This window comes from Anthonomus grandis, chromosome 19 (genome assembly GCF_022605725.1).
Source record: "Anthonomus grandis grandis chromosome 19, icAntGran1.3, whole genome shotgun sequence".
NCBI classification, from domain to species: domain Eukaryota; kingdom Metazoa; phylum Arthropoda; class Insecta; order Coleoptera; family Curculionidae; genus Anthonomus; species Anthonomus grandis.
Window position 1 is genome coordinate 6,332,495 of NC_065564.1, and position 18,664 is coordinate 6,351,158.

Consider the following 18,664-nt stretch of genomic DNA (forward strand, 5'->3'; position numbering starts at 1 on the left):
TTGCGTTAAGAGACGATAGCTGTCTGATGCACGTCATCAGTCTACTGAGTGTCTTTGCGTTAAAAGACGACGGCTGTCTGATGCACGTCGTTGGTCTACTGAGTGTCTTTGCGTTAAGAGACCACGGCTGTCTGATGCACGTCGTCAGTCTACTGAGTGTCTTTGCGTTAAGAGACGATAGCTGTCTGATGCACGTCATCAGTCTACTGAGTGTCTTTGCGTTAAAAGACAACGGCTGTCTGATGCACGTCGTTGGTCTACTGAGTGTCTTTGCGTTAAAAGACGACGGCTGTCTGATGCACGTCGTTGGTCTACTGAGTGTCTTTGCGTTAAGAGACCACGGCTGTCTGATGCACGTCGTCAGTCTACTGAGTGTCTTTGCGTTAAAAGACGACGGCTGTCTGATGCACGTCGTTGGTCTACTGAGTGTCTTTGCGTTAAGAGACCAGGGCTGTCTGATGCACGTCGTCAGTCTACTGAGTGTCTTTGCGTTAAAAGACAACGGCTGTCTGATGCACGTCGTTGGTCTACTGAGTGTCTTTGCGTTAAGAGACCACGGCTGTCTGATGCACGTCGTCAGTCTACTGAGTGTCTTTGCGTTAAAAGACGAAAGCTGTCTGATGCACGTCGTCAGTCTACTGAGTGTCTTTGCGTTAAGAGACGACGGCTGTCTGATGCACGTCGTCAGTCTACTGAGTGTCTTTGCGTTTAAAGACGACGGCTGTCTGATGCACGTCGTTGGTCTACTGAGTGTCTTTGCGTTAAAAGACGACGGCTGTCTGATGCACGTCGTTGGTCTACTGAGTGTCTTTGCGTTAAGAGACCACGGCTGTCTGATGCACGTCGTCAGTCTACTGAGTGTCTTTGCGTTAAAAGACGACGGCTGTCTGATGCACGTCGTTGGTCTACTGAGTGTCTTTGCGTTAAGAGACCACGGCTGTCTGATGCACGTCGTCAGTCTACTGAGTGTCTTTGCGTTAAAAGACGACGGCTGTCTGATGCACGTCGTTGGTCTACTGAGTGTCTTTGCGTTAAGAGACCACGGCTGTCTGATGCACGTCGTCAGTCTACTGAGTGTCTTTGCGTTAAAAGACGAAAGCTGTCTGATGCACGTCGTCAGTCTACTGAGTGTCTTTGCGTTAAAAGACGACGGCTGTCTGATGCACGTCGTTGGTCTACTGAGTGTCTTTGCGTTAAGAGACCACGGCTGTCTGATGCACGTCGTCAGTCTACTGAGTGTCTTTGCGTTAAGAGACGACAGCTGTCTGATGCACGTCGTCAGTCTACTGAGTGTCTTTGCGTTAAGAGACCACGGCTGTCTGATGCACGTCGTCAGTCTACTGAGTGTCTTTGCGTTAAAAGACGACGGCTGTCTGATGCACGTCGTTGGTCTACTGAGTGTCTTTGCGTTAAGAGACCACGGCTGTCTGATGCACGTCGTCAGTCTACTGAGTGTCTTTGCGTTAAGAGACGACAGCTGTCTGATGCACGTCGTCAGTCTACTGAGTGTCTTTGCGTTAAGAGACCACGGCTGTCTGATGCACGTCGTCAGTCTACTGAGTGTCTTTGCGTTAAAAGACGACGGCTGTCTGATGCACGTCGTTGGTCTACTGAGTGTCTTTGCGTTAAGAGACCACGGCTGTCTGATGCACGTCGTCAGTCTACTGAGTGTCTTTGCGTTAAGAGACGACAGCTGTCTGATGCACGTCATCAGTCTACTGAGTGTCTTTGCGTTAAAAGACGACGGCTGTCTGATGCACGTCGTTGGTCTACTGAGTGTCTTTGCGTTAAGAGACCACGGCTGTCTGATGCACGTCGTCAGTCTACTGAGTGTCTTTGCGTTAAGAGACGATAGCTGTCTGATGCACGTCATCAGTCTACTGAGTGTCTTTGCGTTAAAAGACAACGGCTGTCTGATGCACGTCGTTGGTCTACTGAGTGTCTTTGCGTTAAAAGACGACGGCTGTCTGATGCACGTCGTTGGTCTACTGAGTGTCTTTGCGTTAAGAGACCACGGCTGTCTGATGCACGTCGTCAGTCTACTGAGTGTCTTTGCGTTAAAAGACGACGGCTGTCTGATGCACGTCGTTGGTCTACTGAGTGTCTTTGCGTTAAGAGACCAGGGCTGTCTGATGCACGTCGTCAGTCTACTGAGTGTCTTTGCGTTAAAAGACAACGGCTGTCTGATGCACGTCGTTGGTCTACTGAGTGTCTTTGCGTTAAGAGACCACGGCTGTCTGATGCACGTCGTCAGTCTACTGAGTGTCTTTGCGTTAAAAGACGAAAGCTGTCTGATGCACGTCGTCAGTCTACTGAGTGTCTTTGCGTTAAGAGACGACGGCTGTCTGATGCACGTCGTCAGTCTACTGAGTGTCTTTGCGTTTAAAGACGACGGCTGTCTGATGCACGTCGTTGGTCTACTGAGTGTCTTTGCGTTAAAAGACGACGGCTGTCTGATGCACGTCGTTGGTCTACTGAGTGTCTTTGCGTTAAGAGACCACGGCTGTCTGATGCACGTCGTCAGTCTACTGAGTGTCTTTGCGTTAAAAGACGACGGCTGTCTGATGCACGTCGTTGGTCTACTGAGTGTCTTTGCGTTAAGAGACCACGGCTGTCTGATGCACGTCGTCAGTCTACTGAGTGTCTTTGCGTTAAAAGACGACGGCTGTCTGATGCACGTCGTTGGTCTACTGAGTGTCTTTGCGTTAAGAGACCACGGCTGTCTGATGCACGTCGTCAGTCTACTGAGTGTCTTTGCGTTTAAAGACGACGGCTGTCTGATGCACGTCATCAGTCTACTGAGTGTCTTTGCGTTAAGAGACGACAGCTGTCTGATGCACGTCGTCAGTCTACTGAGTGTCTTTGCGTTAAGAGACGACGGCTGTCTGATGCACGTCGTCAGTCTACTGAGTGTCTTTGCGTTAAAAGACGACGGCTGTCTGATGCACGTCGTCAGTCTACTGAGTGTCTTTGTGTTAAGAGACCACGGCTGTCTGATCCACGTCGTCAGTCTACTGAGTGTCTTTGCGTTAAGAGACGACAGCTGTCTGATGCACGTCGTCAGTCTACTGAGTGTCTTTGCGTTAAGAGACGACGGCTGTCTGATGCACGTCGTCAGTCTACTGAGTGTCTTTGCGTTAAAAGACGACGGCTGTCTGATGCACGTCGTCAGTCTACTGAGTGTCTTTGTGTTAAGAGACCACGGCTGTCTGATCCACGTCGTCAGTCTACTGAGTGTCTTTGCGTTAAGAGACGACAGCTGTCTGATGCACGTCGTCAGTCTACTGAGTGTCTTTGCGTTAAGAGACGACGGCTGTCTGATGCACGTCGTTGGTCTACTGAGTGTCTTTGCGTTAAAAGACGACGGCTGTCTGATGCACGTCGTCAGTCTACTGAGTGTCTTTGCGTTAAAAGACAACGGCTGTCTGATGCACGTCGTTGGTCTACTGAGTGTCTTTGCGTTAAGAGACCACGGCTGTCTGATGCACGTCGTCAGTCTACTGAGTGTCTTTGCGTTAAAAGACGACGGCTGTCTGATGCACGTCGTTGGTCTACTGAGTGTCTTTGCGTTAAGAGACCACGGCTGTCTGATGCACGTCGTCAGTCTACTGAGTGTCTTTGCGTTAAAAGACGACGGCTGTCTGATGCACGTCGTTGGTCTACTGAGTGTCTTTGCGTTAAGAGACCACGGCTGTCTGATGCACGTCGTCAGTCTACTGAGTGTCTTTGCGTTAAAAGACGACGGCTGTCTGATGCACGTCGTTGGTCTACTGAGTGTCTTTGCGTTAAGAGACCACGGCTGTCTGATGCACGTCGTCAGTCTACTGAGTGTCTTTGCGTTAAAAGACAACGGCTGTCTGATGCACGTCGTTGGTCTACTGAGTGTCTTTGCGTTAAGAGACCACGGCTGTCTGATGCACGTCGTCAGTCTACTGAGTGTCTTTGCGTTAAAAGACGACGGCTGTCTGATGCACGTCGTTGGTCTACTGAGTGTCTTTGCGTTAAGAGACCACGGCTGTCTGATGCACGTCGTCAGTCTACTGAGTGTCTTTGCGTTAAAAGACAACGGCTGTCTGATGCACGTCGTTGGTCTACTGAGTGTCTTTGCGTTAAGAGACGATAGCTGTCTGATGCACGTCATCAGTCTACTGAGTGTCTTTGCGTTAAGAGACCACGGCTGTCTGATGCACGTCGTCAGTCTACTGAGTGTCTTTGCGTTAAGAGACCACGGCTGTCTGATGCACGTCGTCAGTCTACTGAGTGTCTTTGCGTTAAGAGACCACGGCTGTCTGATGCACGTCGTCAGTCTACTGAGTGTCTTTGCGTTAAAAGACGACGGCTGTCTGATGCACGTCGTCAGTCTACTGAGTGTCTTTGCGTTAAAAGACGACGGCTGTCTGATGCACGTCGTTGGTCTACTGAGTGTCTTTGCGTTAAGAGACCACGGCTGTCTGATGCACGTCGTTGGTCTACTGAGTGTCTTTGCGTTAAGAGACGATAGCTGTCTGATGCACGTCATCAGTCTACTGAGTGTCTTTGCGTTAAGAGACCACGGCTGTCTGATGCACGTCGTCAGTCTACTGAGTGTCTTTGCGTTAAGAGACCACGGCTGTCTGATGCACGTCGTTGGTCTACTGAGTGTCTTTGCGTTAAGAGACGATAGCTGTCTGATGCACGTCATCAGTCTACTGAGTGTCTTTGCGTTAAAAGACAACGGCTGTCTGATGCACGTCGTCAGTCTACTGAGTGTCTTTGCGTTAAAAGACGACGGCTGTCTGATGCACGTCGTCAGTCTACTGAGTGTCTTTGCGTTAAGAGACCACGGCTGTCTGATGCACGTCGTTGGTCTACTGAGTGTCTTTGCGTTAAGAGACGATAGCTGTCTGATGCACGTCATCAGTCTACTGAGTGTCTTTGCGTTAAGAGACCACGGCTGTCTGATGCACGTCGTCAGTCTACTGAGTGTCTTTGCGTTAAGAGACCACGGCTGTCTGATGCACGTCGTTGGTCTACTGAGTGTCTTTGCGTTAAGAGACGATAGCTGTCTGATGCACGTCATCAGTCTACTGAGTGTCTTTGCGTTAAGAGACCACGGCTGTCTGATGCACGTCGTCAGTCTACTGAGTGTCTTTGCGTTAAGAGACCACGGCTGTCTGATGCACGTCGTCAGTCTACTGAGTGTCTTTGCGTTAAAAGACGACGGCTGTCTGATGCACGTCGTTGGTCTACTGAGTGTCTTTGCGTTAAGAGACCACGGCTGTCTGATGCACGTCGTCAGTCTACTGAGTGTCTTTGCGTTAAAAGACAACGGCTGTCTGATGCACGTCGTTGGTCTACTGAGTGTCTTTGCGTTAAGAGACCACGGCTGTCTGATGCACGTCGTCAGTCTACTGAGTGTCTTTGCGTTAAAAGACGACGGCTGTCTGATGCACGTCGTCAGTCTACTGAGTGTCTTTGCGTTAAAAGACAACGGCTGTCTGATGCACGTCGTCAGTCTACTGAGTGTCTTTGCGTTAAAAGACAACGGCTGTCTGATGCACGTCGTCAGTCTACTGAGTGTCTTTGCGTTAAGAGACCACGGCTGTCTGATGCACGTCGTTGGTCTACTGAGTGTCTTTGCGTTAAGAGACGATAGCTGTCTGATGCACGTCATCAGTCTACTGAGTGTCTTTGCGTTAAGAGACCACGGCTGTCTGATGCACGTCGTCAGTCTACTGAGTGTCTTTGCGTTAAGAGACCACGGCTGTCTGATGCACGTCGTCAGTCTACTGAGTGTCTTTGCGTTAAAAGACGACGGCTGTCTGATGCACGTCGTTGGTCTACTGAGTGTCTTTGCGTTAAGAGACCACGGCTGTCTGATGCACGTCGTCAGTCTACTGAGTGTCTTTGCGTTAAAAGACAACGGCTGTCTGATGCACGTCGTTGGTCTACTGAGTGTCTTTGCGTTAAGAGACCACGGCTGTCTGATGCACGTCGTCAGTCTACTGAGTGTCTTTGCGTTAAAAGACGACGGCTGTCTGATGCACGTCGTCAGTCTACTGAGTGTCTTTGCGTTAAAAGACAACGGCTGTCTGATGCACGTCGTCAGTCTACTGAGTGTCTTTGCGTTAAAAGACAACGGCTGTCTGATGCACGTCGTTGGTCTACTGAGTGTCTTTGCGTTAAGAGACCACGGCTGTCTGATGCACGTCGTCAGTCTACTGAGTGTCTTTGCGTTAAAAGACAACGGCTGTCTGATGCGCGTCGTCAGTCTACTGAGTGTCTTTGCGTTAAAAGACGACGGCTGTCTGATGCACGTCGTTGGTCTACTGAGTGTCTTTGCGTTAAGAGACCACGGCTGTCTGATGCACGTCGTCAGTCTACTGAGTGTCTTTGCGTTAAAAGACAACGGCTGTCTGATGCACGTCGTTGGTCTACTGAGTGTCTTTGCGTTAAGAGACCACGGCTGTCTGATGCACGTCGTCAGTCTACTGAGTGTCTTTGCGTTAAGAGACCACGGCTGTCTGATGCACGTCGTCAGTCTACTGAGTGTCTTTGCGTTAAGAGACCACGGCTGTCTGATGCACGTCGTCAGTCTACTGAGTGTCTTTGCGTTAAAAGACGACGGCTGTCTGATGCACGTCGTCAGTCTACTGAGTGTCTTTGCGTTAAAAGACGACGGCTGTCTGATGCACGTCGTCAGTCTACTGAGTGTCTTTGCGTTAAGAGACGACGGCTGTCTGATGCACGTCGTTGGTCTACTGAGTGTCTTTGCGTTTAAAGACGACGGCTGTCTGATGCACGTCGTTGGTCTACTGAGTGTCTTGGCGTTAAAAGACGACGGCTGTCTGATGCACATCGTCTGTCTCCTGTGTGTCTCTGCCTTTAAAAACGATGAGTCTTTCGTTGATGTGTCTCTCTTGTACGACGTGACCTTGACGTGACCTTGGGTCAAGGACAAACCTTGAGTCTCTCGTGGATGTGTCTCTCTTGTACGACGTGACCTTCATGTGACCTTGAGTCAAGGTCAAACCTTGAGTCTCTCGTTGAAGTGTCTCTCTTGTACGACGTGACCTTCACATGACCTTGGGTCAAGGTCAAACCTTGAGTCTCTCGTTGAAGTGTCTCTCTTGTACGACGTGACCTTGACGTGACCTTGGGTCAAGGACAAACCTTGAGTCTCTCGTTGATGTGTCTCTCTTGTACGACGTGACCTTCATGTGACCTTGAGGCAAGGTCAAACTTTGAGTCTCTCGTTCATGTGTCTCTCTTGTACGACGTGACCTTCACGTGACCTTTGGTAAAGGTCAAACCTTGAGTCTCTTGTGGATGTGTCTCTCTTGTACGACGTGACCTTCACGTGACCTTGGGTCAAGGACAAACCTTGAGTCTCTCGTTGATGTATCTCTCTTGTACGACGTGACCTTCATGTGACCTTGAGTCAAGGTCAAACCTTGAGTCTCTCGTTGATGTGTCTCTCTTGTACGACGTGCCCTTCACGTGACCTTTGGTCAAGGTCAAACCTTGAGTCTCTCGTGAATGTGTCTCTCTTGTACGACGCGACCTTGAGTCAAGGGTAAACCTTGAGTCTCTCGTTGAAGTGTCTCTCTTGTACGACGTGACCTTCACGTGACCTTGGGTCAAGGACAAACCTTGAGTCTCTCGTTGAAGTGTCTCTCTTGTACAGGTCTCTCAAGGTTTGACGTCGTACAAGAGAGACACATCTACGAGAGACACAAGGTTTGTCCTTGACCCAAGGTCACGTGAAGGTCACGTCGTACAAGAGAGACACATCAACGACAGACTCAAGGTTTGACCTTGACTCAAGGTCACGTGAAGGTCACGTCGTACAAGAGAGACACATCAACGAGAGACTCAAGGTTTGACCTTGACTCAAAGGTCACGTGAAGGTCACGTCGTACAAGAGAGACACATCAACGAGAGACTCAAGGTTTGACCTTGACTCAAGGTCACGTCGTACAGGAGAAACACATCCACGAGAGACTCAAGGTTTGACCTTGACTCAAAGGTCACGTGAAGGTCACGTCGTACAAGAGAGACACATCAACAAGAGACTCAAGGTTTGACCTTGACTCAAGGTCACGTGAAGGTCACGTCGTACAGGAGAAACACATCAACGAGAGACTCAAGGTTTGACCTTGACTCAAGGTCACGTGAAGGTCACGTCGTACAGGAGAAACACATCCACGAGAGACACAAGGTTTGTCCTTGACCCAAGGTCACGTGAAGGTCACGTCGTACAAGAGAGACACATCAATGAGAGACTCAAGGTTTGGTCTTGAATCAAGGTCACGTGAAGGTCACGTCGTACAGGAGAAACACATCCACGAGAGACTCAAGGTTTGTCCTTGACCCAAGGTCACGTGAAGGTCACGTCGTACAAGAGAGACACATCAACGAGAGACTCAAGGTTTGACCTTGACTCAAGGTCACGTGAAGGTCACGTCGTACAGGAGAAACACATCCACGAGAGACACAAGGTTTGTCCTTGACCCAAGGTCACGTGAAGGTCACGTCGTACAAGAGAGACACATCAATGAGAGACTCAAGGTTTGGTCTTGAATCAAGGTCACGTGAAGGTCACGTCGTACAGGAGAAACACATCTACGAGAGACACAAGGTTTGTCCTTGACCCAAGGTCACGTGAAGGTCACGTCGTACAAGAGAGACACATCAATGAGAGACTCAAGGTTTGGCCTTGAATCAAGGTCACGTGAAGGTCACGTCGTACAGGAGAAACACATCCACGAGAGACACAAGGTTTGTCCTTGACCCAAGGTCACGTGAAGGTCACGTCGTACAAGAGAGACACATCAATGAGAGACTCAAGGTTTGGCCTTGAATCAAGGTCACGTGAAGGTCACGTCGTACAGGAGAAACACATCCACGAGAGACACAAGGTTTGTCCTTGACCCAAGGTCACGTGAAGGTCACGTCGTACAAGAGAGACACATCAATGAGAGACTCAAGGTTTGGCCTTGAATCAAGGTCACGTGAAGGTCACGTCGTACAGGAGAAACACATCCACGAGAGACTCAAGGTTTGTCCTTGACCCAAGGTCACGTGAAGGTCACGTCGTACAAGAGAGACACATCAATGAGAGACTCAAGGTTTGGCCTTGAATCAAGGTCACGTGAAGGTCACGTCGTACAGGAGAAACACATCCACGAGAGACACAAGGTTTGTCCTTGACCCAAGGTCACGTGAAGGTCACGTCGTACAAGAGAGACACATCAATGAGAGACTCAAGGTTTGGCCTTGAATCAAGGTCACGTGAAGGTCACGTCGTACAGGAGAAACACATCCACGAGAGACACAAGGTTTGTCCTTGACCCAAGGTCACGTGAAGGTCACGTCGTACAAGAGAGACACATCAATGAGAGACTCAAGGTTTGGCCTTGAATCAAGGTCACGTGAAGGTCACGTCGTACAGGAGAAACACATCCACGAGAGACACAAGGTTTGTCCTTGACCCAAGGTCACGTGAAGGTCACGTCGTACAAGAGAGACACATCAATGAGAGACTCAAGGTTTGGCCTTGAATCAAGGTCACGTGAAGGTCACGTCGTACAGGAGAAACACATCCACGAGAGACTCAAGGTTTGTCCTTGACCCAAGGTCACGTGAAGGTCACGTCGTACAAGAGAGACACATCAATGAGAGACTCAAGGTTTGGCCTTGAATCAAGGTCACGTGAAGGTCACGTCGTACAGGAGAAACACATCCACGAGAGACTCAAGGTTTGTCCTTGACCCAAGGTCACGTCGTACAAGAGAGACACATCAACGAAAGACTCATCGTTTTTAAAGGCAGAGACACACAGTAGACTGACGATGTGCATCAGACAACCATCGTTGTTTTTCACAGAGACACACAGCAGACTGCTGTGTTGCATCAGACAACCATCGTTGTTTTTCACAGAGACACACAGTAGACTGCTGTTGTGCATCAGACAGCTTTTGTTTAAGGACAGAAGGATTAAGGCCCTAACGGAAAAATGAAAAAGAAATAAAACAATAAAAATAGTGTAAAAACAATTTTAATTACATGAAAAGGTGTGTAGGAACTTACATTTTTTATATAATAAAATATACATAGTTTAATAGTGCCGGAAAATCTCCTGGCTATCTCTCTCCATTTCTTCTTGGTTGCTTCCCGTGTGACTGTAAGGTAGTCTGGAATGGAATAATTTGGAAAGAACCAAAGATTAATTAAAATGTAACAATTTATTTAACTTTAGAACAATTAGAAACATGATTTACTGTCAACAGATGAAATAATACATTTTTTTGTGGGACGGATTGCTGCAATCAAAGTCGAAAAAAGGAAAAACTAAAAAAATCATAACTGACTGCATCGTACAAACATCTTAAGCTTTTCACAACTCAATGACCTTAAACATCGGTGGCGCCATCTGTTGACAGAAGACGACACCGATTGACAGATGACATTACCTAAACCCATTCTAACCTCACAAAGTTTGTTTATATGTATAAAGTTTTATTTACTAGAAAAATGCTTTAAAAGGGGCATTTTGGGGATAAAAAACATGTCGGGGTCGTCGGACGTCAATCTAAAGCAAAACATTAGGAAATTCGAGTATCCGCAATGCGCCCAAGAAGCTCTGAAAAAAATCGGTCAGTTGGCCCCAAAAGGGCTTCGAGGACAATTAAAATTGCATTCACAATAATAAAACACGTGTTCTTTTGATATATTTTACGTTTTTATGAATTATTTATTTATATACCTTTTAGCTGAACTGTTATGTGGAAGAGTTCCCAGCATCAAAAGTATGGACCTGGCTTTGGACCTGATGGCGGAATTCGTGTTTTACGAGGTGGATCGCAGAGGCAACAAACGCACCCAACCCTTAAGTAACCTGACAGAGCTCAAACTACTCACCATTCTCTTCGAATTCCTCAACAACATCCCCAATGAAACCTCTAGAAACACCCTCTTTTTAAACCTTTTCAGCCCTATCACTGCTAACCTGAGACTAGGGCTACTAAGCAAACTGGTGTCATTGGCTGTTGGAATCCCCAGCTCGGCCATTTTAGCTTCGGCCAGTGCCTGGATGCAACAGCTGGGCAACACCTCTTCGGCCAGCTGTAAACTTGCCGAGGCACTAGTGTTCGACTATGTCCACTTAGCCCCAGACCCTAAAGAGACTTTGTTGGGTCTACCCACCATCGCCCCAGAGTTTACTGCCAATTTTTTAACTGCCATGGCCGAGAATTATTATGTAAGGAAGGAGAAGATTTTTCCGCCACAGGTACTTTTAAAGTGTGTTACCGAGTGGGTAAGTTTAACAGCATTCTATCCCAAAAAAAAAGCAAACCTACAATTATTTTAGCTAACAACCAACGTGGGGCTCTGTATGTCCGCCCAAACGCGCCCTCCTGTGCTTCCCCCGGGCGCTATAGCCATGGAGGCCACCACACCCTTCGCCGGCCTACTGCGATGGTGCGTCCTCGCCCCCATCCACCGTCAAACCCAAGAAATCTACTCGGAACTGTACTTGGCCCTTCTGAACAGCATCGCGGACATTCCAGGGGCGGATCCCCCACGAGCGATCAACGTGCAGCACCTCACGGCCCTCGTTCACCCCCTGCTGCTCCATTTGGAGGCGGTGCGGGGTGGTGAGGAGGCGGGTTTAAATGAGGTTTTGCCGGAGGAGGTGCTGCAGTTGGCTCTGGACAGGTTGGGGCAGGCGGTGCAGGTTTCGATCAGTGTTAACGCGGTCTACGGACACTTGGATGAACTGTTTAGTGCCTTAAGTCGATTGCCCGGGAATAAATTGTTGGGGATTGTTATTAGTAAGTACAAGGAGGGCAAGGGGGCGCCAGCTGTTTCGATTATTATTGATTAGGTTATGTTAACTGTTATTTTTTTTTTTAAATAAAGTTTGTTGATCACAATCTGCTTTTTCCTCCCTTAAAAGTCCCCCACTTTAATTCAGCGTAATTCAAAAATTATTTCAGGGATTTTTCTGGGATGTTTATTAGTAGTTAACCCAATTTATAAGGAACCATTCCATAAACAAAGAATTCTTGTAGCTCGAGTACTTTCCAAGCTAAACTCAGGTTTACCAGGGCAACATTGAGGCAAGACGAAATTGAGAATTGAATTTTACCTTAAAGGACACTTTCGAGGGCAGCTCAAAAACCTTTTAAGGGATTTTAATAACTTATCAAGAGGGATCGATTTAACATACAAAGCATCCTTTTGCCCCGAAAACTCCTTGAGTCATAGGCAAATAAACTTTACTCATTAATTAATAAAATAAATATAAACAAAACAACCATAGCACCATTTATTTATTCACTTATAAATTAATAAAAACTCACCTTGATCACTCCCTCACCAAAATAATGGGTAAATTATTGGTAATTAAATGGTTATCGTCAAAAACCACCACAATATTCACCTCAAACTCTAAAACAAAAAAGACACCAAAATGAGACCTAAAGTGCCTTAAAAATCCCCTTTGTCACTCACCGATCTTAAAGTTGGTAGTCATCAATGTGGGGCAAGTAAACAGCCTCGGAAACACCATATAAATTGGTATGGGAACATTGTGCGGTATGTCCCCGTCACCAATTTGAAGGTTCTGAATCTCTGTGGCTACAAAGCAATACTTTAACCAAATTTCATAAATACCCCCCAAAAACATTGACCTACCTTCTCGAGCGTACCCCTCAGCACACCCACAAGTCTCGATCCTCACCAATTGCAGCTCAATACTCCTCACGGGGGCCACACACTTGACTAGAGTCAAGGAGCCCTTGAAGGGCTTAGTGATGTTGCAACAGACTGTCTCAATGTGGCCCCTCATTAAGAAATCTGGGGCTCCACTTTTTCCTGATGACAATTTAGAGGGGCTCAATTCAAATTGTACACTTTTACGGTTATCGGTGAGGGGCAGTTGAGGGCAATTGGGGGCCCCCGGTTTGTATTGGACAAGGAACTGGATGCATTTCTGCAAGTCTTTTGATAGAAAGGAGCGTTTGATGTCGCACCTCATGGAGTAGCTGATGTTTATGTAGACCCCATGGTAGGTTTCATATAGAACCCGGTTGGGTTTCGCCTTCAGGGGGATTTGAAATGGGATCTCAGTGGTGCCCGAGGGAAGCCTCCCAGGACCACTGACGTCACATGTTATGCTTAACAGTTGTATGGGCTTAAAGAGGATCCATAAATGTAATGTTATGACGGAAATTGATTGAGTGACAGTACCTTAATGGAGTTGTAAAATGCCTCTATGATTCCCACGTTCTTTGAGCTGATTTGCAAATTTACGCTGCCCTCGACTGTGAGGGTGATGCCGTCATGTTTAAAGTCTGAATTTGAGGAGATCACCAGGACGCCAGCGATTACTTCCTGCAAAGGCAGAGTGGTTAACTACAAGGGAGGAATTTATGTTAAAAACTTACCCCTTTGCTGTATATTTTATCGGCACGTTTCAGTCTTATGTCAAAGTTTATTGACATGGCGTTTATGCACTTAATTACACAATATTAACTGAAATTAATCATAATTTATTGAATTTTGCCTTGGATATTTAATAACAATAACATAAACATATGGGAGTGACATTAATGACAGGTGACACCTGCATCTCCCGGAAGTTGACGAGGGCCTTTGCCACGTAGCAACCAAACTGAATCTGGAGGGTCACAGTGGTGATTAATCCAAATTATATAGTATAGGCCGTATTAAAACTAGTGACAAAATTGTGTATGAATTAATGATAAGATTTACTGGAACAGTGGCCCTTGCTGTGTAGCAACCAAAGACATAAGTCAAACTACCGATTTTGGTCTTTGCTACGTAGCAACTCATTTGGGGGGGCGTGGTCCGTTGTGGCGGCAAATTTGAATTGCAAAACCGCGGGAAATTCAAGTTAAAAAGCCAATTCAACCAATTTCTAACTCCATACTCCCCTATACCATAACCAATTAAAATAGCAAATGAACCAATATTTATTAAATAATTATCATGTACAAACTAATAAACAAACTCGTTCAAATAATCAAACTAACTTACGCCAATAAACTAAATTCAATTGTACAGTTTGCAATAAACAACGCAGTCACCGCTTTAATTATAATGATTATAATAATTAAACTACGAATTTTACACAATCGAACGGGTCCGGAAACATAAAACTTCACTCTTGTATCTCCCCCTCTTGCTGTGGGGACGTTTTCACGAAGCACGATCTCGCTACGGATTCGAACAACCTAAAAAGACGAAAAAAATCATTAATATGCGATAATTTAATGACTACGTTTACATTAAAAAGTGCAAAAAGGCTCGATGAATCTTTTAAGACTAAAATCAAAAGAATCGGAGCAGTAGAAGCAACGTTACGGACCAAGTCACCTACGACGGCGGCCAGATTTGCCACAAGGCGACTTACAAAACTTTGAATAAAAAAACCCTCTGATAAAAGGATTTTCTTGATTTTTCTTGTAAAACGTTAAGAATAGTTTAATAATAATAATAATAATAATAATAATAATAATAATAAGCCTTTATTTCCAACAGGCAACTTGCCCAATAACAGGAAACAGTTGCAAAACAATGAAAAATATACTAAGTTATTCTGGTGCTAAAATTAATAAAATAAACAGTTATCATTTTAGTATTAATTCTATTTTTGATATCAATAATTTTCAACCCTCATGATGAAACTCAAATTATTAATCATAATATTAATTTTTTTTATTGTTTTGATTTCACTAATGTCAGTCATATCCTAGCCAATAAGATCCCAGCTCATTCTCCTATATCCCTACTAAAACCATTTCTGGCGCGAAAATCTTTGACCTCTGGGAGTCTTGAAGAACAAGCCTTTGAAGAAGGTTGTTTCTTGGTATTTTTGCCGATTTTACTCCAATGAAATGTTGAAAACTCACCTTTTGGGTATTTTAGTTTGTGGATACTAAATGCCATACTGCAATAGTGCAGGATTATAAGTGGTGCAGTTAAATCCCAACTTTTTCAAGGTTCTTTGTTTAAGTGTCAAGTTTTGTGTTCCCGAGAAAAGGCCAATTCCATTGGTAAGTCCTAATATTTTCATTTGGCATCTTGGTTTATGATAATCTACATATTACACATGTAATTTTATATAAGTAGACTCAAGCATACCGTTAAGTTTAACCATCAATGCTTATATCTACTTACTCTATTGGCGATTCCTCAATCTGGGTATTCTTCCACTTTCAGGCTTTTTTTTTATCCCCCAATATGGTCTTTATCCACTATTATAAGAGGTAGAAATCTCCACTCATCTACTTCAATAACGTCCACAACATCTACATTGACATTCACTCTTAAACCGATCCACCCAGGTCCCCCATCGCAATCATGCAGCCCTTTTGGAGTCAGGTTTGATCAATGTTTGTGACGTATAGTGAACCATGCAGTCAGTAAAACAACCTAACCAGTAAACCAAAGTCCTATCAACATTCATTAGCTTTACTGTAGTATATTAGACTAACCTCAAAATTACATTGTTATCACTCTCATTATTAGATTTTACTACCGCACCGTTGTTTTGAATAGTTTCATAATAACTAGGTGCATATTAGTTATTTTATTGAAATAGACCGTATAGATCTTGTAAACTGGATAAATAGGCCTATTTCGAAAGTACTCACGCGAACTTTTAGCCCCAAACAACATAATATGAGATTTTAGTCTTGATATAGACACTATATTTAGGAAGGGCAACATAACTTGTTTTTAAAATAATAAGTTTGATTATTAACTTTTCTTTTAATATAGATTCACTTAAAACTGTCTGTTCTTCCTTGTGAGATTTTCTTTCAGGTTTATAGGTATAGTGCTTTTAGTAATTTCCTGTTTTCTTGGTCATCGGCATTTTCTTATCCATCTGGGATAAAACAGGTGGCGCTTATATTTGATATGAACTCTTGTTGAATCCACGCCACTCTACCAAAGTGGTTAGTGCTAGTCGGCTTCCCTTTGAGAAGATCCCCTGAGCCGTCTCTATAGTCTATAGTAAGTCTCCCTTCTTCCATTGGTTCCCTTGTACCCATTTTCTAACCCGCACTTCCCATACCTTTACTCTCCTTTTTCTTTCCCGTTATTACCCATCTGTCCATTCAAATTTCATTTAATCCAAGTATAATTGAAGCAATATTAAAGTAATAAATTGTTATTGATTAATTATAATTATTAATTTTTTTTATTTAACATCTTAATGTAGATTCCAAAGTAAAACTCTGAGAACTTCTAATTATGAACCCAAGCCTTCTCAGGGCTGACTTGACTACGTTGTTGAAGTGTGGAACGAATGTAAATTCAGAGTTTCAAAGGTTATACCAAGATCAGTAATTTGCTCTAATCTACTCAAAATAGTATCATTAATAAAGTAATTAAAATTTAAGGGTGTTTTTGATCTAGAGTAACTGACCACACTACATTTAGCCGCATTCAAGCCTAACCTGTTAACAGCGCACCATACCTCCAATGTATTTAGACAGAAAAACACAATCCTCCAAACCATATACATTTAAATATAGCTTCAAATCATCGGCAAAAGCCAGCCTATGACAAGTGAGTGACTCAATCAAGTCATTTATAAAAAAACTAAACAGGAGCGGACCCAGGTTCGAGCCCTGTGGCACACCCGACGCGACGTTACGTTAAAAAGTTTCGATTTAAAGCCCTCATATTGAGATCTACCAATCAAGTAGGAATGAAATAAATTCAATAATCTCCCTGAAAAACCATACTGAGTTAATTTATGCAGCAAAATATAGTGATCTATCCGATGAAAGGCTTTTTGGAAGTCGGTATAAATAACATCGACTTGAGTATTAACATCAAGTGATTCACAGATGTGGCTAGACAGACAGAACAAGTTAGTAACACAAGATCGCCCGCTAAAAAATCCATGCTAGTCTACAGAGATATGACTTCTTTTGCGTGACTAAATAGCGACCGATTCAGGATAATTTCGAAAATTTTTGAGAAGTTACAGAGTAATGAGATTGGCCTGTAGTTCACAATTTGATCAGAGTCCTCAACTTCAAAAATAGGTATTATTTTAGCAGTCTTCCAAATTTCAGGAATTTGTTCTGTTGACAGTATTAAGTTGAAAATGTAGGTCAACGGATCAGCCAGGACACCAATGCAATCTTTAACCAAGAAACTAGGTACACCGTCTACACCAGACGTTAACTTATTTTTGAGTTTTTTACTAGACAAAATAATTTGGGAAGCATCAACGTTGGAAATGTCAAAGCGGGACACATTATCAGACGTCGACGAATGGTTAATGAAATTTGATTGTATAAATGCCTCACCAAAGAACAGTGCAAAAGCATCAACTATGTCTTGTGGGTCTTTAATTACCACGTCATCGGGTAGCCTCCTGGTGCCAGCCTTCTTAGAACCAATAAAATTCCAAAAGCTAGATGAGTCCAAAGAAATATTCCTTTCGGTGTTTGATATATAAAACTTATATTCATTGCGTATTTGTAGTTTGATAAGGCGTCTAAGAGAATGGAATTTATTTTGAAAGAATGGAGCATTGTACATTTTAAAGTCCTTGAAAGCCTTTTCTTTCCTATAAATGTTCTTAATCAATTCTCGAGAATAATAATTTGGAAATCTTCTTTTACGTTGCTGCTTAAGAGGAATGTGTGCGTCAAATATGCCATTCAATATATCATATAGGGCTCCACATGTATCATTAACGTTAGAGGATTAATACACAGTAGACCAGTCAGTTTCAACGATCAAGTCATAAAGGAGATGGAAGTTTAGTTTTTTATTAAGCTGAAAATTATGGACACGTTGGCCTGAGACAGTAAAATCATATTCCAGTGCAGGGTGATGCAAATCCTCCAAGACAAAAGGGACGTCACTACGCGAAACAGTACAGGTGAAGTTAGATAAAACAAGATCCAATAGTCTGTTATTATAGTTTAGGATGTGATTACACTGAACAAGATTAAAAGTGTTAGCCAAACTGACTTTTGACTAACATGATTACCAAGTTACACAAACCTGACAGGATTGCTGAAAACTAAGTTATAAAATCTTGGATAAAAAATGTCCTAATGACAGTAATGACCGGATTTCTTTAATTTTTTTAAATGTAATTTAGGGTTCAATGCATCTTTTAAAACAAGAATCAAAACAATCATTGGACTAAAAGCCAAGTTACGGAGAAAGTTACTCAAGATCGCAAAATTGCTACTAAGTACTTGACAAACACAATTGTTAATAAAAAATCTTCAGAGAAAGGAACTTTTCTGGGATTATCACTACAACCTAAAGACCGGTTTAATGCATCTTTTAAAATAAAAATCAAGAGAATCCGAGCAGTAGAAGCAAAGTTATGGACCGGGTTACCCAAGACTCCAGAATTGCCACTAAATAGCTAGACCTGATTTAGAAAATCTTAAATAAAAAATCTTCTAAAGACCGGATTTCCCTCATTCCTTTTTCAAAACTTGATCAAGGGTTCAGCAGATCTTTTAAAACAAGAATCAAAACAATCTATGTAGTAGAAGCAGAGTTATGGGCCGAGTTACCCAAAAGTTCACAATTCTCTCTAATTGACCATATTTGACTTTACGAAATTCTGCAGAATCAATTTTCTTGATTTTTTTCTTAAAAAACG

At 44.0% G+C, this 18,664-nt stretch overlaps 3 protein-coding genes across 3 annotated transcripts in view; 1 reads left to right on the forward strand and 2 right to left on the reverse strand.

Moving 5' to 3' along the window:
• Positions 1-10,023: 10,023 nt before the first annotated feature.
• LOC126747441 (vacuolar protein sorting-associated protein 26C) lies at positions 10,024-13,600 on the reverse strand. Its single transcript, XM_050456100.1, has 6 exons — positions 13,434-13,600; positions 13,237-13,380; positions 12,682-13,180; positions 12,499-12,624; positions 12,348-12,435; positions 10,024-10,175 (listed from the first exon to the last, which is right to left on the reverse strand). Exons 1-5 carry the CDS (start codon positions 13,488-13,490, stop codon positions 12,353-12,355), a joined length of 909 nt encoding a protein of 302 aa, XP_050312057.1. The 5' UTR covers positions 13,491-13,600; the 3' UTR covers positions 10,024-10,175; positions 12,348-12,352.
• On the forward strand, positions 10,448-11,918 carry LOC126747438 (integrator complex subunit 15). The gene is made up of 3 exons (XM_050456098.1): positions 10,448-10,637; positions 10,755-11,299; positions 11,354-11,918. Exons 1-3 carry the CDS (start codon positions 10,550-10,552, stop codon positions 11,867-11,869), a joined length of 1,149 nt encoding a protein of 382 aa, XP_050312055.1. The 5' UTR covers positions 10,448-10,549; the 3' UTR covers positions 11,870-11,918.
• Positions 13,601-13,964: 364 nt separating the features above from the next.
• LOC126747431 (CCR4-NOT transcription complex subunit 1) overlaps positions 13,965-18,664 on the reverse strand; it is a 108,797-nt gene continuing 104,097 nt past the window's right edge. The window contains exon 24 of the mRNA XM_050456068.1: positions 13,965-14,243. Within this exon, the coding sequence (XP_050312025.1) occupies positions 14,171-14,243 (73 nt within the window). The 3' untranslated portion in view covers positions 13,965-14,170. The remainder of the gene's footprint in view (positions 14,244-18,664) is intronic.

Excerpts from the sequence above, each read along its gene's own strand:
- LOC126747438 (XM_050456098.1), top strand. The coding sequence starts at position 10,550 with ATGTCGGGGTCGTCGGACGTCAATCTAAAGCAAAACATTAGGAAATTC. Across the intron at positions 10,638-10,754 it reads AGAAGCTCTGAAAAAAATCG|CTGAACTGTTATGTGGAAGA; the intron begins GTCAGTTGGCCC and ends TATACCTTTTAG. Across the intron at positions 11,300-11,353 it reads TAAAGTGTGTTACCGAGTGG|CTAACAACCAACGTGGGGCT; the intron begins GTAAGTTTAACA and ends CAATTATTTTAG.
- LOC126747441 (XM_050456100.1), bottom strand. The coding sequence starts at position 13,490 with ATGTCAATAAACTTTGACATAAGACTGAAACGTGCCGATAAAATATAC. Across the intron at positions 13,381-13,433 it reads ATAAAATATACAGCAAAGGG|GAAGTAATCGCTGGCGTCCT; the intron begins GTAAGTTTTTAA and ends CTGCCTTTGCAG. Across the intron at positions 12,436-12,498 it reads GACTACCAACTTTAAGATCG|AGTTTGAGGTGAATATTGTG; the intron begins GTGAGTGACAAA and ends TTTTTGTTTTAG.